The following is an 18,208-nucleotide window of genomic DNA, read 5'->3' on the forward strand; positions in this document are numbered from 1 at the left end:
GCGGCCCCCGGAGCTGCTGCAGCCGGGGAAGCAGAAGCAGGCGCTCGGTTCCCGTCGGTGTGAGCTGCCCGCGCCCCGGGCAGGCTCACGGACCCTTGTCACCGCCACCCTTTGTCACCACCGTGGGGCACGGGGGGATGTGGCAGGTGGGTCCGGCGTTTGCCGGCTGTCCGGGGCACAGAGCCGCCCTCTGGACCCGCTCGGCTTCTGGTGCTGCAGGAACGGTGCTGGCGCTTCAAAGGTGCGAAAATGCGGCTGTTAAGGGCTTTGGGATGGAGCCCGGAGGAGTGGCTGAAGCTGTTAAGGTCAGTCCCAAGCCAAGCAGGGTGTCCGGGGAGGTTCCATGCTGCTGGAAGCTGCTGCCCTGGCTTAGTGGGGATCTGGTGCTGGCTGTGCCCTTTGCGGTCACTCGTTCCTTCCCCCTGAGTTATCGGTAATGCTGTCCACGCTGAAACGCACTGCGCTTCTGGTACGTTTGTGATCAGCAGGAGACTCGCATAGCTTGCTGTTGGTGCCCAGACCAAGTGTTTGGGTACAGCAAGTGCCGAAGGCCCCGCTGAGGCTGCTGTGACAGCTGCTGAGCCAAGGCAGCGGGCACCCCGGGGAGCAGGAAAGAAGCCAGAGGGTGCGCTGAAGGAGCGGACGGGGTTGTCGGTGGGGTCTGCGAGCTCCCAGGAGCTGCGTGGAGTAGCGAAGGACAGGGTTCTGGGGAAGCTTCTTGACCCATTTTGTTTGGAGGAGTTGTAGCTGAGGCCAGCAAGGGGTCCTCTGAGACGTGGAGATCCAGCTCAGGTGGAAGCGAAAGGACGGGAACATCCACGGGTGGGCGAAGTGCTGTTAGGATGACTAAACGCCTACGGAAACTAAAAGGAAGTCAAGGTACAAACGGGGGCTGTATTTATAGCTGGAACTGGGAAGCTCGCGGGAGCTCCCGGGGGGGCTGGCGGCTCGGGGGGGGGTTTCGGAGGGGACCGGCAGGAGCCGAGGAGCAGCGAGTCCCCGTCCCCTGCCCGCGCCTCGCCAGCACCACGAGCTACCTGCGGCCCGCCCGCTGCTTCCTCCTGCTGCCCGCCCGCGCGGGGGGGACGCGTGGAAGGTGTGCACGGGGTGGCGGTGGAACAAACGGCTAAATTTAAGCGCGGCAAGTCATCGCAGCCGGCTGAATCATCCAGGATTCGCGCAGGGCCGGAGGGTTAAGGAGGCACATGTGCGCCGTACCAGGAGCTGGGGAGTTCGGTAAAACACCAGCGGCATTGATGGGCTGCTGAGCTCAGTGCTGGCTGGTTACTTGGCTGGAACAACCAGTAGCTAAATGCCACGGAATAAATGGCCGTCGGTCTCTTTCCTTTAAAAGATGACACGGTTGTGAATTTCTGTGATTATTTTATCTCTGCGTGGTGATATCTGCATAGAAAAAGTGTGCGGGGAGGGGGGTTGGTTGGTTAGTTGCTTGTTGGCTGTTGTTGAAGGCCGTCTTTGCTCCGTGGCCGTGGAACCGGCGGCATTTCGCTGGCGTGGGCTCGCCGAGATCGAGGCAGGGGAAACCGCGGACTGCGCCCCTCTGGGTCCGAGGGGCTCGGGGCAGCTCCTCGGGGTGCGTGGAGAAGGTGCTGCGGTCCCAGCGCTGAGGATGGGCCCTTGGGTATCCGTGCTCGGGGGCGGCTGTGCAGCCCCGTGGGCTTGCGAGGGAGGCGTAGAGGGGGAAAGGTCTCGAGGCCGGCTGGGCTGGCCGTGCAGAGCCCCCAGCCCGCTCGCCGGCAGCGCCGTGCTTTTGTCTCCTTCCCCTCCCCGTTACCGCCGGGGCTGTGGCGCTCGCTCGGAGCCGCTTTGTTCTCCCCAGCGGCAGGAGGGATTTCTGCTGGCCGGGACCCGGGGCAGGGGAGGGGACGGGGCCCGCAGCCGGGCGTTGGGACGCACCGGGCGTCGGGGTGTGCGTGTGGGCACGCTCGGCATGAGGGTTAAAGAGCATGGGGCTGCGGATTCCACCTGCCGTGTGCAGGGCGTGGGGCTGCTGCCCGACCACCTGGGCCGACAAATTCATCGTTCCTCTCGCCTCTCTTACACCTTGCCGTGTGTCTGCTTGCAGTGCCCGCCTCGCTTCTCGCTGGCTTTGTTAGTGCAGGGTCCCTTAGGGGAGGAGGGGAAACGAGCGTTTGTAACGCATGGGGAGACGCTGTCCTGCTGGCATCCTCATTATTTTTTTTTTTTCTTCTTGGTTTTGATCTGGGAGAGGATTGGAGGTGGGAAAGCCTCTTGCACCACACGATCCCCCTGCTCCTGCTCAATTACGAGGAGTCCCGACGGTTTGCCTCGCTGAATTTTGCATCGCTCCCAGCACTGTGGCGTCTTCGCCTTCTGTGCTCTGGCAGATCTTTGGCCTCTTTTTCCTGATGATCAGCTCAGGCTCCGTTTCGATGTGCTCTTTTACTTTCCTTAATATTTACATCCTTCGAACGCCTGCCCTTGACTACCAGCCTTCCTCTGCCCCCACGCCAGCTAATCCCTAAGCCAAGCTCTCCGCGTTTAGCTTTTAACTTTAGCTTTTAACTTTCCCTGCGTGCCGGTTTCTGGAGCCTTTTGCCAGGTTTGCTGAGCTCTTCCGACCTCCCACCTGGGGCAGCAAGCGGCACTGCGGGGTCTGGGTGTGGAGGAACTCGGGTAAAAGCCCCCTGCAGCCCTCAGGGGAGCCCGGTTCTGTTTTCTCTCAAGCTGCAGGCTCCAGCGCGGTGAATCCAGGCTCGCCCCTCCTGCTCCCCTCCGATGGATCCCTCGGGCATGGCGCGCAGCCCCTGGGTCAGCTGCTTCAGCGTGGTCCTGTCCTGGAGGTGCCGTGGGTGCCTCTGGTCTCGAACATCCTCCCCACCCCCCTCCGTCTTCTCCCGCTTGCCTGTGAAATCTGCTATTTTCATGAGGAAACCGACGTTTATTTTCCCCCCCCCGGTCTCTGAAGTTTCTTATGCCCTTTGAGCAGAGGAAATCCTGGCTTTGCCTCTGGAGAGGCTTCTGTGAGCACCCAGCGTGGGTTTGCAGACCACGTAAGTGCGAGTGAAGCTTGAATTGCTCCCAGCTGTGCCGCTGCACCTTTCGGGGGCTGTAATCGCTGCTCGGCTTTGCGGGGCGGGAGCCGCTGCGGGTACGGGACCGGCGTGGGCTTCCCCCGGGCTGACAGGCGGTCACGCTCGCGGACGTGTGCTCGGGGAGGGCGCGGATCTGAAACACTCCGCTTGCCTTCACCGAGAGCCCAGCCCCTCGCCGTGGAAATTCGTGGCCGGGCTCCCGCTGGCTGGGTCGGGCGTAAGCTCCGCTCACCGCAGGTACCGGGCCGGTTTGGCCGTCCCTGCCCCGGCCCCGCTCAGAGGCAGCGGTGGCATCGCTGACAGCCCGGCAGCGCCCCGCGGGACCTGAGGCCGTGAGGTTTTTCCTGCTCCGTCCGAGAGGGAGAGGCTTCCGAGCCAAAATATTTCTTGCAGTGTGGCTTGGGTGAGGTGGTTCCCAGTTAGCTGAGAGCGGAATTTGCAGGGAAGCCCTGGCTCGTACGCGGCCCGAGGACTTCGGGAGAGGGACGGTTCCTTTACGGTGCTCTGGGTGTCGGCAGGGCGGGTGCCTTTTTGCTTCTCCCGGTAACTTCTGGCTTGCAGCTCCTTGCGAGGGCCCTTTTTCCGAGCGGCTGAGAGCGGTTAGCAGCGTGTCGTACCGCAGGCAGATCTCTCTGAAGATACCCGTGTCACGCTCGCCTTCGCAGCTGTAATCGGATTGATGGCTCACCCGGGCTGGCGGCACCGTGGGTGCTCGAAGGCGCAGTGTGTGTGCGCGGGGCGCAGGAGGGCGCGGCGGTGACTTTAGCCCCGGCTCCCAGCTTGCTTGGGAAACCTTTTTCGTTCCTCCTTTCGCCTTCAGGCTGAGAATACAGCTGCTGCTGCGCAGGCTGTTAGTTCCTCCTTTTAATTACTGCTCCTGATGAAAGCCATCGGGTGCCTTCCCCTGCCCTCAGGGGTCACCTCTCCAAAAAAAGAGGCACTTTCCCTGGGCTGCCTGAGAGGAGAAGCACCCGTGGCCCCGTCACACCCCTGGGGCCTGGGGGGGGCATGGGATGCAAACCCAAAGTGTGGGGGAGAGAGGGGGGAGCTGGGCTGGGGGCTGAGGGGCTTTGGGCCGTGCAGGTGAGGCAGAGACCCCGGCACCCCCCGTGGCTTCAGCTCGCGGAGGGAAGCCTCGTGGCCCGTCAGGAGGGGCTGGAGCCTCTCCTTGGCTCCTCCGCGCTCCCCCCGGGGGCACGGCTGGTGCCGGGGCTGTTTGGGAGGCGGAGGGCTGCTCTCACACGAGGGGGAAGGATCGGGCTGATCTGTGCAACCTGCAGCCGTTTGTGGGGTGCTCGGGGGGCGATGCCTTGTGTTTGGCTCTGAACGCGTGCCCCTGCTGTCTCTGGGAGGCTTTTTTTTTTTTTTTTTTAGTGCATCATGAGGGAAAAAAGGAAAAGGCTCTCCCAAAGTTTTGCTCGGCGTTTGCTGCGTGGGGCTGAACGGATGCTAGAGGCTGAATGGCGAAAGGCTTCCTCCCTCCGGGGCAGCGGCATGCTTCTTGGGCTAGAACTAACGGCGCTGAATTGGGGTCGTCACAGTCACCCGGCTGGGCTGAGGCTGCACCAGGACGCGGTCCTTGTGCTCTCTGAGTCATTTTGACCCTCTGCCGCTTCCAGCTATAAACACTTCCCCGGCGCTTCGGAGTTGCTTATATCATTGTGTAACTCAATACGGCCAGTAATTGATAGTCATTACAACAATTGCCTGCGTAATTTCTCTCCGTTTTACTCCTGTTTTGACTTTTGCTTGCTGCTCATCGTCAGATGAGATTTGCTTGGAGCCCAGCAGCATCTCCCCCCCCCGCCCCCAAACAGCTTTCGGTTTTGCAGAACGACGCCTTGCTTTTAGCAGCAGCAGCCCGCAGCTCGCCTGTGCTCGGCGGCTTCTCCCCGAAGACCAGCCGGTTTCCAGCTCCGGGCCGCAGGTAGGGTGCCCCCGCTGCCCTGCGGGGAGCCGTGCCTTCCTCGTCCCTTCCCGCAGGTTGCCTGGGGGGTGGCAAGTGGGGCCGGGAGCGGCCAGCAGGTCCGGGGCGGTGTGCTGGCGGCACGGCTCAGCAGGGTTAGGCCGTGATCTGATACCTCGCCGCCGTGCTCTTGGTGCTCGGTGTGCCTGCTGGCACAGACAGTGAGTTTGTCCTGGGGGAATCGCGTAGTTTGTACTTCCAGCAGCTCCCACGTGCCGAAAGCGTTTCCTTCTGCGGCTGCACCCCCGTCTCGGCGTGGCACGACGTGTGCGGGGTGCTCCTGGCGCTGCTTTTTCGCCGCATCTGCGGAACGGCTGCTTCCCAGCAGCCTGCGAGGCAGCGGTTCCCCGCCGGGTGCTCAAGCCCCCCCTGTCCAGCAGGCCCCCGAAGCTCCTTTCAGCCCTTGTTTGCCATTCTGAGAGCTCCACGCCCCTCGCTCCCCTTTCACATCGCTGCGCACCGGGACGCGTACGCCCGCAGCGGAGCCGCGCGGTGCTGCTGCTGGTGGCAGCACGGCCCCCACGGGGCACGGCAGGAGACGCGTGGGGCGCTGCTGAAGGCCGATGCTTGGGCTCTTTTCGGGTCTCCAGAGGAAGGAGACGGCGCTATAGCAGTGGGGCAGAGCTGTCGTGGATGGCACACGGCGTAAAAGGTGGTTTCGTAGTGTGGGTGTGCTCCTGCTTGGTGGCGGGGAGGAACCCCTCTGGGCTGACGGGGAGCTTGTTCTCCGTGTGGGCGGGGGAGTCTCGGGTGATGCCTGTGCTGCAGCGGCGCCTGACGTGAGACTTGTTGCAGGAACCCAAAACCTCCGAGCCCGAGTTACAGCCCCAGGGGTTAGCGGGGCGGCGGGGCCTGGGCGCTTTGCTCTGCTCAGACCTGAAGTTGTCCCCTCCTCCTGAGCTTCGGCTCGCCACGGCATCGCCCCCTTTGCAGAGCGTTGCAGTTGGTGTGGGGCAGAAGGGTGCCGTGGGGCAGGGAGAAAGTGATGAATGGCCCCGTGGGTTACGGGGGAGGAGGAGACGTGAGCGAGGGCAGCTTTGGAGGCCGCTTCCCCCCAGCCGCTGCTGTGGCCAGGCTGCAGCGTGTGGTGCTCGCCCTGCAGGGGGGAAAGGAAAGGAAAGGAAAGGAAAGGAAAGGAAAGGAAAGGAAAGGAAAGGAAAGGAAAGGAAAGGAAAGGAAAGGAAAGGAGGCTGAGAGTGAGCTGGAGCAGAACTGAAAGAAAATCACTGCAGTGAGCTCGTGGCGGCAGGTGCTTCCGCAGCAGGCTGCCCGGTGGTTTTGGGGTTTCTCCCAGAGGAGGTGAGGTACCCGGTGGCACCGCTCTCGGCGAGCGGCCGCGCAGCCCCTCCTGCGAGCTGCGGGTCCGCTGCAGGGCTGAGGCTTTGCCTGGGTGCTGCCGTCTCCAAGCTTCGAGGTGACTAAAGCAGGAGCGAGCGGCCGGGTGCTTGCGGTTTTCAACGCAAATTTGAGCGCTCGCTTAAATGGCACCGATTCTGGCGACAGCAGCATGGGTCCTGGCTCCGGCGCAGTGCCAGCGCTCAGGATGCCACCTGGGCGCGAGAGCAGCACGGTGAGCGCCGCGGTGCCGCGCGTGTGGGGCAGTGCTGCTGCAGGACGGGCACCCCCCCGAGAGGACACCTTTCGAGCAGCCTGGCAGCTGTTGTCTGATTCTTAGCAGTGTTTTTTAACAACGCGTTGTGTTCCTTCAGAGGAAAGAGCTGCTGTTCCGTCTGCCACGACGCCCTTTGCTGCGAGAGCGGGAGCGTTAAGCTGAGCTTGAGTCCTGCTGCTCCTGGAAGGGGCTTTCATCCTGTGGGCTGCTGGGAAGGAGCCGAACCGAACGGGAGGAGGCGGCGCCGTGCGACCCGGCACGGTTTGCCGGAGCCCGATAGGAAGCTCAGCAAAATGTGCGAGAGGTGAAAGGAGCCCAAACCAACAGTTTTTAGAGAACAGAAGCTTTCGGGGGCAGGAAACGGACGGTGAGCGTTACCGCAGCAGCCTGGGAGCCACACGGGTGCTCCATGGTGCTGTGGGGCCGGGGGCTGCTTTGAGGGGCCCTTCTGCTTGGGGAAGGAGTACTTACAGCAGTGTATTTGCCGCTTGCTGGCAGTGAAACTCCTCATGGGCAAATAACGTTCAGTTCTGCTTCTGCCTTAGAGCTGATATCTCTTTAAAAATAAGAATCAGGACCCTGTGGCTTTCACTAGTGCCTGTGGCTGCAGAGGGCTTACGAGGCATCTGTTGCCTCCCCTCTGCGTGGCCACGTTCCCTGTTTTTGCAGGGGGAAGTACCAGTTCTGTGCCCCGCTCGCTGGGGGGCAAACGCAGCTGGAGAAAAAAAAAAAAAACCAACTTGGAAATCCTTGTGGGATGTTTTTCCTACGGGTGCGGCATCCAGCTGGTCCCCTCCTGGTACCTGGGCTCCTGGGACGCCTGCGCTGGCGGGAGTGTAGAAGGAGGGTGCCGAGAGCGGCGGCGGGGCTCGTGGGGGGCTGCTGGCCCCAAAAGGGCCGGGGGAGGATGCTGAGGGTGGTGGGCAGCAGGAGCATCTCCAGTTCTGCTCTGCGCCTCCTCCAGCTCCGTGGAGCGTTCGTCTGGTGGTGTCGCGGGGGCAGAGAGGTGGCAAACCGGAGATGCAGTAAGGTCACGGTGCCTTTGCTGCGAGGGTCGTGGGGCCGGTGCTTGCGATCCCGCCCTGAAGCCCTGGGCCTCCCCGCGTTGGTCCTGCCTCCTGCTCCCTCCTGAGCACCTTCCTGCAGCCTGGAAGCCCCCCCGGGCTCCCCGCCCCGCCTGTCGGCTCTGCCTCCGCGCAGACAGCGCTTTCCGTAGGCTGGGTGAAGGGCTGCCAAAAGTTGGGGTGGGGGGGGGGTAATTTGTTGCGGTTCTGAAAAAGAAACGAGCCTTTGTGCTCTGCCGGTCTCTGAATCACGCTTGTTTGTATTAAGATAAACTCGGTTTTGACAGCGTGGCAGGCGCAGCCTGGCTGGGCCGGAGGTTGCAGCCTGGACGGCTTCGCCTCCGCCGCCTGCTTGTGCCCGCAGAGCTCCAGGGTCCGTGGTTTGAGCTGGGGGGCTCCACGTGGTGGTCCTGGTCCCGCGTGCGCCCCCAGTTCAGGCCCAGCTCGCTGCAGGAGGGCTTCTTGGGATGGGAAGGAGCCGCAGCTCAGGATGCCTCAGCCTGCGCAGCCAGCTCTGCGGCAGCAGCCCCAGAAGGGAGCCCTGGTCTTGTCCCAGGGGACTTCAGGCCAAGCTACACCAGGCGCCACAAAGCGGTCTCTTAAACGCTTTGTCCTCAGCACGTGGCCTGCGGTGCTTTGTCCGGCTCCGAAACCTGCCGGTGGGCTGTGGCTGTCCTGCCAGCACCGCGGCAGCTCCGGCTGCGCTCAGCTCTTCTCTGGGGCTGGCTCCAGCCCATGCTAACGTGTACGTCTTGTGTGAGTGGTGACCAAGCACAAAACCTTTTTTTTGTTTTGTTTTTTGTTTTTTTCCCTTCTGGATCCAGTCCCCTGCCTCTGAGCTGTGCGTTGGGAAGGGTGAGAACAGCCTTCCTGTGTCAGTAGGAGAACAAAGGCTGCAGACAAAGCCTCCCATGTCCTAGAGGGCGGAGGAAGAAGAACTTTTCAAGTTTGCTTACACCGATGATTATGTTTGTAGTAGTGGTGCTGTTGAATCCTTTGAGCGCAGTGACAGGAAATCTGGAACGCTCGAGACAACGGTGATTAAATGTGGATAAAACCATCTTGGTGTAACTTATGTTCCCGCTGTTGTTTTCAAACCGCCCTTGAAGTGGTTCCTCTAAATGCTTTTATGCTTCAGTAGCAGCAATGGATGGACAACTTAGTCCTGCCTGAGCCGGGAGAACACGTTTAAAAACACAGCAAAGCGTGGCTCCTGGAGCTGTGGTGGGCACAGAGGCATCGAGGGAGGCCATGCAGGTAAGCGTTGGAGCTGCTAGGGTTAGTCCAAAGGGTGCTATGCTTGTGCCTGCTGGGTGGTACGGCCCCGGGGAACTTCTGCTGGCGTGCAGGCTGAGCTCTGCCTGCATGTGCTGGCTTCTTCCCTCCCGTGAGGGTGGGCAGGAAGGGCCTGGGTCCTTGGGCTTCCTTGGCTGCGAGCTCTTCGGAGCATCTTCTTCGGCTTCTCTGCCTTCTGCCTGATGAATTTTGAGCGTTGAAGGAGAAGCATTTCCCTCTTCACGCTCCCGATGCGGTGCAGCAGAATGCTCTGGGAGCGAAAGGCAGGAGCTGCTCATCAGCGTCAACTCAGGGTTCCTTCTTGGCTCCCAGTTGACTTAGAAACTTCTTGCTTCCTCTCCCCAAAAGGGAAAATAATAATTCATTGGAGAGGGAGTTCTCTACAGATTGACCCTTTGCCATCCCGAGCACATGCTCCTGTTCGTTGTGTGTTCACAGCTCTGGTGTTTCTGCAGAAGGTAGGTTTTGTGCATCCAAAATCGAAGGCAAGCCAAGCAACTTTTACTTTGGATGAAACAGGAGGAAGGAGAACTTGTAGGTTTAAATTGAGGACGCCATCTTCCTGGGCAGGCAGGACAGGAGGGGAAGTCGTCCCGCTGGTGAACTCTCCCGGTGTGTTTCAAGGAAGCAGTCGCACTGCTGGGGCTTCTCACGCGTGGCTCATGGGGGATCCTCTCCTGTTCCAGTTCTTCGGGCATCTGCAGGCTGATGAAAACCACAGGAGAGGCTTTATTCCCCTTCTGCCTTGAATAGCAGGTTTGATTATTTCTTCTCTAGCAGGAAGAGACAAGAATAAGACATGCTGAATCTTTGCCTTCTTTCCAGAAGAATGGCTTGATTTTGGGTTTCCAGCGCGAGATTGGTAACAGAGCCTCTAGGACTGAAGTGGTGACAGAGGATGGCTGCGCTGAGGTGTGCGCAAGATTAGTGGGGTAAATGCTGCAGAAAGCACCTTCGCCGAGCGCTGCTGGTGCTAGAGCTTTAAACAGGGACCTGGCCAGACAACATCTGCCTGCTGCTCTGCTCCGGGAGCTTCTGAGAAGGCCTGGGGAGCGGCGTGCTCGCAGCAGCCCTGGATAGGTGCCACTGCTTGCAGAATAAATAATGCAGCCCTTGTGCTTCTTCCTCACAATTGACCATTGCCTCTCCCTGTAATGAGAGCTGCCCCTTGAGGGTGTTTCAGAGGTTAGTTAATTAGGTGTAATTGCAGCAGAATAGAAGCCTGCTCTGGGGTTCTGCCTGCTTTCTGTAGTGCCAGGTTCTTTAACAAATGATGGAGTCGGTTCCTATACATGTTGCTGGAACAAGTGTAATCCCGAGCCATCAGCCTTCCCCTCAGGCGGCTTGTTTATGCCAATGAAACTGCAGAAGTGGGCTCTGGAGAGGGAGTTTCTGCTCTGGGATCTGTGCGACCGTGGTTCGGATCATGGCAGCATCCTGGGAAATGCATCGCATGAAGCGACGTTAAGTTCTGCTCACGTTGCTGGCACGTTAACGTGCTCTCAGCACCCAGCACAGGGGGGAGAGATGCGGTCTTAGCCCGGACAAATGCCGTATTAAGAGGGATCAATTCATTTCAGCTGATCGCATTGCAACCATTGATGTAGGGACTGCACGGTCTGAAGGGAGCGGCTGCCCGGGCCCGGCTCTGTCTCCGCAAGCTCTGCCGTCGGGCTGCCCGAGGTCCAGCAGTTCCAACGCACTCGTGCATTTCCAAAGGCAAAGAACGCAACTACTGCCTTCGGTATAATCACATTTAAAAACATTCTTTTTTTTTTCCTTGAAAGGATGGGGTTAGCCTCCGGAGGCCAAGTGGGTTTTCACAAACGAATGTGTTGGCTCATACCCTGTGGATAACTGCTGCGTGGAGGTGCTGCATCTGCCTTTGCAGAAGCACGAGAGGTTCCTCGCTGCACGTGCTCACCCTGCTAAGCCCTGTGTATCCCTTCAGGCTGAGGATCTGGCTATAAATGTACAGAAGGGAGCCTCTGGCTTGAGCCCTCCCCTGGGCTTTAGGGTGTCAAGAAGTAAAAATCCCGGCATTTGGCGTGAACGCCAGGGTGGGACTCAGCTTGCTCTCTGCTGAAGTCGAGGCGCTGTGGCTTTCGTTACTGTTTTTCTCCCTGCAGATAAAAGATGCCCAGAGCGGATTTGGGCTGCTTATGGGCAGAAGGGCCCAGCGGGAGTTATGTGAGAGGTGCCTGGACGTTTGTGTCCTGTCTCAGTGCTGCAGGCCTCGTACAGAGCACACCCAGATCTGGTCTGGGCCTCGTTATCCGATGGCTCGTTAAATGCCCATTTCCCCCGTTCAGAGCAGGGCTGGCATCTAGCTTGAGGTTAGCACAGGAGGGCACGTGATACAAACACTGTCTGTGGGCTGATCCTACGCTCTGTTTTCTGCTCCAAGACCCAGAGGCTTTTAGGATGGTTTTTACTCCTTCGTTTTGCTCGCAGCTCCTGTAGGCGTACGTGGGCAGCACAGGTGCGCGGGCGCAGGCACCGTCTCTGTGGGTCTCCCTTCCCAAAACCTTGCTGGCCCTGCAAAGCAGGCAGACCCAGACTGCTGGGCACGGCAGGCTGTCTGCAGGCAGGGCCTTGTAAACCCGACTCTGCTGCAATCCGAAGGCTACAAATAAGGAGGGGGGGTGGCTTGGAGCGGGCTTTTTAAGGCCAAGCAGGAGACCCGGGCTGGCTTTGGGCACGGTCAGCGCAGCGCCGAGCCGGGCAGAGCTCCAGCAGAGCGCGCAGGCAGCGAAGGGGAGCAGGAAGCAAATGAAAAAAGGCTGATAGAAAAAAAAGCTCAGCAGCTGGCTCAGAAGCCAAGTTTTATTTTCTGTTGTCAGATGTTTTCCGAACATCCAGATGTGCAGGGAGCGGTGTCTGCGTGCAGTGTGACTTGCAGAGCCGATTAAAGAGCTGCAGCAATGTTTTGGAAACCTTTCTGGCCCTTTAGCAGGGATGGTCGTCTCTTTGTGACAGAGCAAGCTCCTGCCGAGTCGGGTGTAGCTGGAGGGGCAGCAACGAGCGTGTGGGGCTGACGGGGGTGCAGAGGTGCCAGGGGCATGGGGCCTGGCTCTTCTCCTCTCTTCCCTCCCTAGGAAAGCTCTGCTCCTGCCGAGCCGCGCGGGGTCCCCGGTGCCTGCCCCGCTCCCCGGCAGCCCCGTGTCCGTGCGGACGGGACTTCCACCAGCAGCCTGCCTCGGCCGGGCTGGCGGCTTTGGGCCAGGAGCGGGGGCCAGGAGCCAGCCGGGAGCCGCGCGTGTGGCCGCCTGTTTGCTCTGCCCACCGCAGCCTCGGCGCTGGAATGCCTGCCTGGGGCGGGGGCTCCCAGCCCGTCCTCGCCCTGAGCGGTCGCTTTCAAAGCTCCCTCAGTGCTCGCTCTTTAGGCTAAGCCGTTGCCTTTCTGTAGGATTAGTTTTTAGAAGCGAAATGTTCACGGGTTTGGAAACCGCTCGCGGGTGGCTGCTGCTGCTTGCGGCAGTCGCCAGCCAGCGCTGCCATCAGGAGCTGCTGGGTGAGGGGCTTCCTCGGGTGGCTGTGTTAAAGGCTAAGGTGAAGTCCCAGGCAGCAGCGTGCTGTGTCACCCAGCGCCTTCTGGACTCTGCTTACTGCTTTTGAGGACTTTTTCACTGGGGAGCTGGTCTGTCCCTGCTGGGAAGCTCAGATGTCCGGAGGGTGCTGAGCCAGGCGCCCGGCTGGTTCAGCCAGACCCTTGGGCGGTCTCCAGCGTGGTGTTCCTTGTCTCGACAGGCCTCTCGGTGTCTTTCTCACAGCTCTCCAGTTTCTCTGTGCACGTGCTCCATGTGGCTGGTCCCTTTGGGGACCCGGCAGCGTAAGCTGCCTGCTAGGCAAGACCAGCTCTTCAGCTTCACTCCGGTTCCCGTGACTTACCTCGGTGCTCGTCCCGCTGCTCGGCAGGCCGAGACCTGGCAAAACCTTCCCAAGGGCAGGAGGGAGTGATTTCAAAGCAAGAGCATCTCGGTCTGCGCTTATCACAGCACGTGTGGGAATGCAGGCACGCAGTGTCTGGGCGTATTGCATCGGGAATGTCGGTACTGATTCCCCCTCCTCGTCTCTTTTGGATTTATTTCTAGGGTCTGCGTGGCATAAAGCAGTACTGAGGTGCCGCCCTGCTCTCTTGCTGTGGCATTACCAAGTCACTGCCTCACGCAGCGCGGAGGCCCTGGGGTGGCCCTGGTGGTGGCCAGGTGGAAGCAACACCCCCAGCAGATGCCGAAGGGCCTGGAGGAGCTGAACTCCCCCTTGTTGGGTGCCTGGCCACCGTGGCCACTGGACATCTCCCACCCTCGATTCACCCCTCAGAAGGTTTCTTTTCGGATCCCCGTTTAGCCTCAGTCTCTGCCAGAACGTGAAGGAAAACTGGTGGGCGTGGGGGGTGCCAGCGCAGCCCTCGCTTCCTCAGCAGGTCAGCGCTTCGGACATGTGCAGGGCATCTTTGGTTCTGCCGGACCCTTCTGCTGCCTGGTGGAAACACGGAGCGCCAGCAAGGCAAAGAGAAACGCCTGGAGCTTCCTTTTCCTTTTCCTCCAGGGCCGCTGGAGGAATAGGGCCCCTCAGGGCTGGGGAATCCCTCACCTCCAGGAAAAACTCCCCTTGTGCAGCTGCCAAGCCTTTGTGCTAATCCGAGTTTGGGATTGTCACCGCTGGCTTAGCTGAGCCTCAGAAGCTCTTGGCGAAACGACTTCGCTGCTTCAAAGCAAGGAAGCTCTCGGTGGCGGGGAAGCCGCGAGCAGGCGGTGCGGCAGCGCGGCTTTGTGCTGGTGTGCGTGCTCGGCGGTGCCTTGGTCAGAGACGGGGGTTGTTGGCAGCAGGTCTTGTCAGTCTGGCAAGGCAAAACGCCCTTCCAGCACGCAGAGCCCTCGAATGCAGGAGACGTGGCAATGTGGTTGGGCTGATCGGCGGCCGGGCGCCGGTGCCCGTGTCAAACTCACACCGTGGTGCCGCTCGCGTGAGCGTGACCTTGTCTGAAGCGTGCTGTAACTCACCTGCGTTTGGAAGCGAAGATGCATTCCTAAAGCATCCCGTGCTCGTGGCAGCCTGTCTAGGCAGGATTGGGTGTCTGGGGCATGCAGCTCCCCAAGGCTGGCATCGCTGCATTTGGGTGCCTGAGGTCTGGGGATCTGCAAGGGAGGGAAGCGTCCGTAAATCGGAGTGCTGGGCTCTGGGGTGAACCCACCTCCTGCGCCCCGGAGCGCAGCTGGGAGGTGCTGAGCTCGGTGGTTTTGGCTGGCCAGCTGCCCCGTCCCCTGCCATGAGAAGTCCCGTAGGGGCTGGTGCCAGGAGCCCGGTCCCGCTTTGGCCCCGGGCTGTGCCTCGACCCTGGCAGGGGGCGAGCAGAGCTCCGGCAGGTCTCACCGCGTCTGCTCTCGGCTCGAGGGACTTTGACTCAAAGTCGTGCAAATCTCCCTTTCAGCCGGGACCTAAGCCTGCTGTTGAAGCCCTGTCATCTCTGACTCGTTAATGCTCTGTTTCTAGCTGCTCTTGCCTGTTCAAAAGGAGTTTGTAACCGGCTGCAAACACATCAAGCAAAGCCTTTATTTTGAATACTTCTCGCTGGCCAGGAGAAGGTACCTCCCTGTGGCTGCGGTTTATGTTGGCATAGTGTTGGAGTTGGGTAGTGCTAACCTCTGTGCTGACAGGGACAGGCACTAGTTAGTGCTAGTACTGTTAACTACTTCTTAGATCAGCTCTCAGCTAAAGGCAGCAGATCTGTGACTTTTGTAGATTAGCAAATCTAGCTTTACTGTAGGAGCCGTAATTCTTGTTTTTAACCATCCTAATAAGGCGGGTTTTTCAGCCTAGCCATCAAAATGAAGAAATGGAGAAGACGGGTGGTTACAGCCCAGGAGCGGGGTGCTGGAGCTGTCCCAGCCCAGGCACAAACGAGACGGTGACCCTTGGAAGCGGGGGTCCGGGAGTACCACGGAGGGCTGGTACCATGTCTCGAATATTGTGCTTGGTCCTTGCCTCTGTCTCCAAAAAGGGGCAGGGGGGCTGGAGAGGGTATGGGAACAGTGATGGAAAGGGTCCAGGGGATGGAGCAGCGGCTGGGACCCCGCGGGGACACCACAATCGCACCTCCCCGTGTCTCGTGGTGGTGGCACTGGGAGGTGGTGGTGAAACACCAGGGAATGGTGTGGAATCGCTGACAGCCTGTGGGAGCAGGCGGCGAGCTGCCGGGCCTCGCGGGGGCAGGGCTGGATGCCCGTGGGTGCCAGCGGGGCTGGCCAGGGACGTCCCCTCTGTCCCCAGCTCCGTGGCTATGGGCGCAGGGACAGAGAGCGGCCTCTGCTGCTTGTGGTTTTGTCCTCTGCATGCCCCGAGCGGTGCTGAGCATCGGTGGCCACTCGTGCTCTGTCTGCTGGTGGGAACGCTCGTCCCAGTTGCTTGCTGAACGGCCAGGGCTCCTCCTGCGCTTGGACAGCAACTCCGGGCAGGATGGGGTTGACACAGGCAGTCTGCCGTGGGCTCACGCTTCACCTGGAGTTGTGCAGATTTCCTGTTTGCATCCGTAACGTCCGAGCAGCGAAGTCTTCTTTAAAGAGAAGCATTTCAAGTCATTTCCCGTTGCCCACAGCTTAGTTTAAATACACAGATGGCTTTTTATGTTTCGCATAAAACGCTCACGCAGCTGTTGTCTGCTTTGCCCAAGCACCCGCCTGGAGGTGCTTTGCTGGGGTGTCGGTAGCAGGGCTCGAGGCTGCCCTTGCTCGCAAGAAGCTCCCTGCAGCACCGCCTCGATGCTGGGTCCTTGCAGAAGCCGCGCTGCGCCGCGTGCCGTGATGCTCGCCTACAGGCTCGTCAAGTCCAGTTGGTGTCTACGGGCACAGATAACAAATTAAAAGTTGTGGCTTTTGAACCCGAAACCGCCAGATGCTTTAACCGGAACTACCACGTTCCCCTAAGTTGTTTTCATTAGCCTAAAACCTCTTTGTTTAAGGTACAAGAGGCCTGACTCGCCCAAGTCAGAGTGCCACGCGAGCTCAGCCCCTACCAAAAAGGCACCCGTAGGAGCGGAGGAGATGCTCAGGTTTCCTCGCCCCGGTCCGTGACGGGCAGGCGGGTGAGCTGGTGGGCACTGGGGCTCGGTGACTTCGTCTCACCATGGCCCCGGGGAGGCACAGCCGAGCTCCGGGGGGTCTCAGCCCCACCGTTGCCTCCGTGCCGGCAGCGCGCTGCCCGCGTGTGGGCTTGGCCTTCCCTCCCCTCTGTCCCACGCAGCTCGGAGAGCCGCAGGTGGGGCTGCAGGGGCAAACAGAGCCGGGTTTCTAGAGGGAAGCAAACCAAACAGCAGCGAAGCTCCTGCTGATGCGCGGCCGAGTCAGGCGGCTCCGAGCACCGCGGCTGCGCTCCTTCGTCCCCCCTTGCCCTTGGGTGTGAGAGTCATCCTCGGACGCGAGGTGTGCGTCTCCTCCCTCGCGAGGGGAGGCTCAGCGACTCACCGCCGCCTCGCCGAGATCAGGTCCAGGCGGAGATCACCCTCTGCACCCGGCTGTGCTTGTGGGGGCTGAACGAGCCCAGCGCCAGCTGAGCTCCCGAAGGCTCCCTCCTGCGCCTCCGCCCCGGGGCAGCGGAGGGCGATGCGCCCGGCGGGGCGAGGGCAGCCTCTGAGCGCGGAGCTGGTGCTGGAGCTCCCTTCTCCGCCTCTTACAGCCTGCTTCGTCCTGGGCTTGTTCCTCAGCTCGTGGCTGTGGGTCTCAAGTATACAAAGGTGCCTCGGTCTCTTGAAATGAGGATTTGCATATTTTTTATTTTTTTAGAGGAAAATGCCCGACTGTCACAGCAGCTTGAGAAATGGCAGCAGTGGCAGCCTGGGAGGAAGGAACCAAAGGCACTTTTTTCAAGTCTTTGTTCGGACCATGAGGAATGACTTCGGTGTTGCCCTCGAACCGCGTCCCGCCCCGCTGGAGGTGCTGTGATCGCCCTCGGCGTGTCTCGGGAGCGTCCCTGCTCCTGGGGTGTGCCTGCCCGCACCCCGACGGGCTTCTCCCTCCCCTGCAGGCATCGCCTAATTGTGCAAACGTTTCAACTGTGTGGCCTAAACGTGTAACGTGGAGCAGTTCATTACCACCAAATCCTCTTAATTGGGCCCTCCTACTGGGCAGCCTGTTAATGAGTTTTCCCAGTTATGATAGAAGCTCTTTAAACAACATAAAAAATAAATAAAGCCCTGGCAGAAAATCCCTGGACCGTGTTGAAAGAAATAGCGCGCTCAGCGATGTTTCAAGACAAAGCAATGGTTCCGTGCCAGCCGAGTGCCAGTTAACCCCTCTGTGCTGAGCACTTGTGTTTTCGGGAGAACTGCTGCAGTTTGGCGTCAGTTTAAGAAATCCACTGTCATTAACCCCAATCTTTGTCTTGTGGGAGAGGAGGGTAGGGAGGCAGCACTTGTTAGGAGGTGTTTCCCTCATCGGGAGCACGCGTGAGTGTGCGGACGATGCTCAGAGGGCTTCCTGGTAACGCTGCTCTTGTCCTTGCAGGTGAAGGACCTGACCAAGTACCTCGATCCCAGCGGACTTGGAGTCATCAGCTTCGAAGATTTCCATCGGGGGATCAGAGCTATCAGAAATGGAGGTGAGTCTGGTGCCGCGGTGCAGGTGAGGCCGGGAAGGTGCCAGGCCCCGCGGCGAAGCGGGAGCGAGCTGGGCTGGTTGGCTGGGAGTCCCCGCTCCGCGCTGGGTGGAGAGCGAGGGGGTGGCCGGGTGCGCTGAGTAATAGGGTTGAAAAGGGTGGCACTGCAGTTGTGGTGGTGGCTGCGTGCTCTCCTGCTCACCAGGAAAGTCCCTTCCTAAACGTGTGATGGAAACAGCAAAGCCAAGGAGAGAAACTCCCTTCTGGGTTGGTATCTGCGCTCACCTATGGCTCTGCCGGGCTTTGCTGCTCGGGCAGAGGGGTGACTTGGCTGACCTGCTGCTGGAGATGCCCCTCTGGCTGCTGCAGGGCACGTGTCTTCTAACCTCCGGCCACTGATGCATTTACCCCCGCTCCAGCCGTTTGGAGGATCAGCACGTACAAATGCTTCCTGGCGAGAAGCACGTGAAGCAGGCTTTGAACTCGCTGCCTGGTAGGTAACCTTTACACGGGCCAGTGGCAGCTCTGATGCTGCTCTTGAGGGGCTTGTCACAGCTTCCAGAGCAATAGCTCGGGGAAATGCTGATATCTTTCTGGCTGG

The 18,208-nt window shown here is 60.1% G+C and overlaps 1 protein-coding gene across 2 annotated transcripts in view; it reads left to right on the forward strand.

Moving 5' to 3' along the window:
- Positions 1–18,208, forward strand: part of RAB11FIP3 (RAB11 family interacting protein 3) — a 73,026-nt gene that overhangs the window by 1,521 nt on the left and 53,297 nt on the right. For both annotated transcript variants that reach the window (XM_083800526.1, XM_083800525.1), the window contains exon 2: positions 17,517–17,610. In XM_083800526.1, coding sequence (XP_083656652.1) covers positions 17,517–17,610 — 94 coding nt within the window. The remainder of the gene's footprint in view (positions 1–17,516; positions 17,611–18,208) is intronic.

The sequence above is a fragment of the Anser anser genome (genome assembly GCF_964211835.1).
Source record: "Anser anser genome assembly, chromosome: 15".
In the NCBI taxonomy this organism is placed as follows: Eukaryota; Metazoa; Chordata; class Aves; order Anseriformes; family Anatidae; genus Anser; species Anser anser.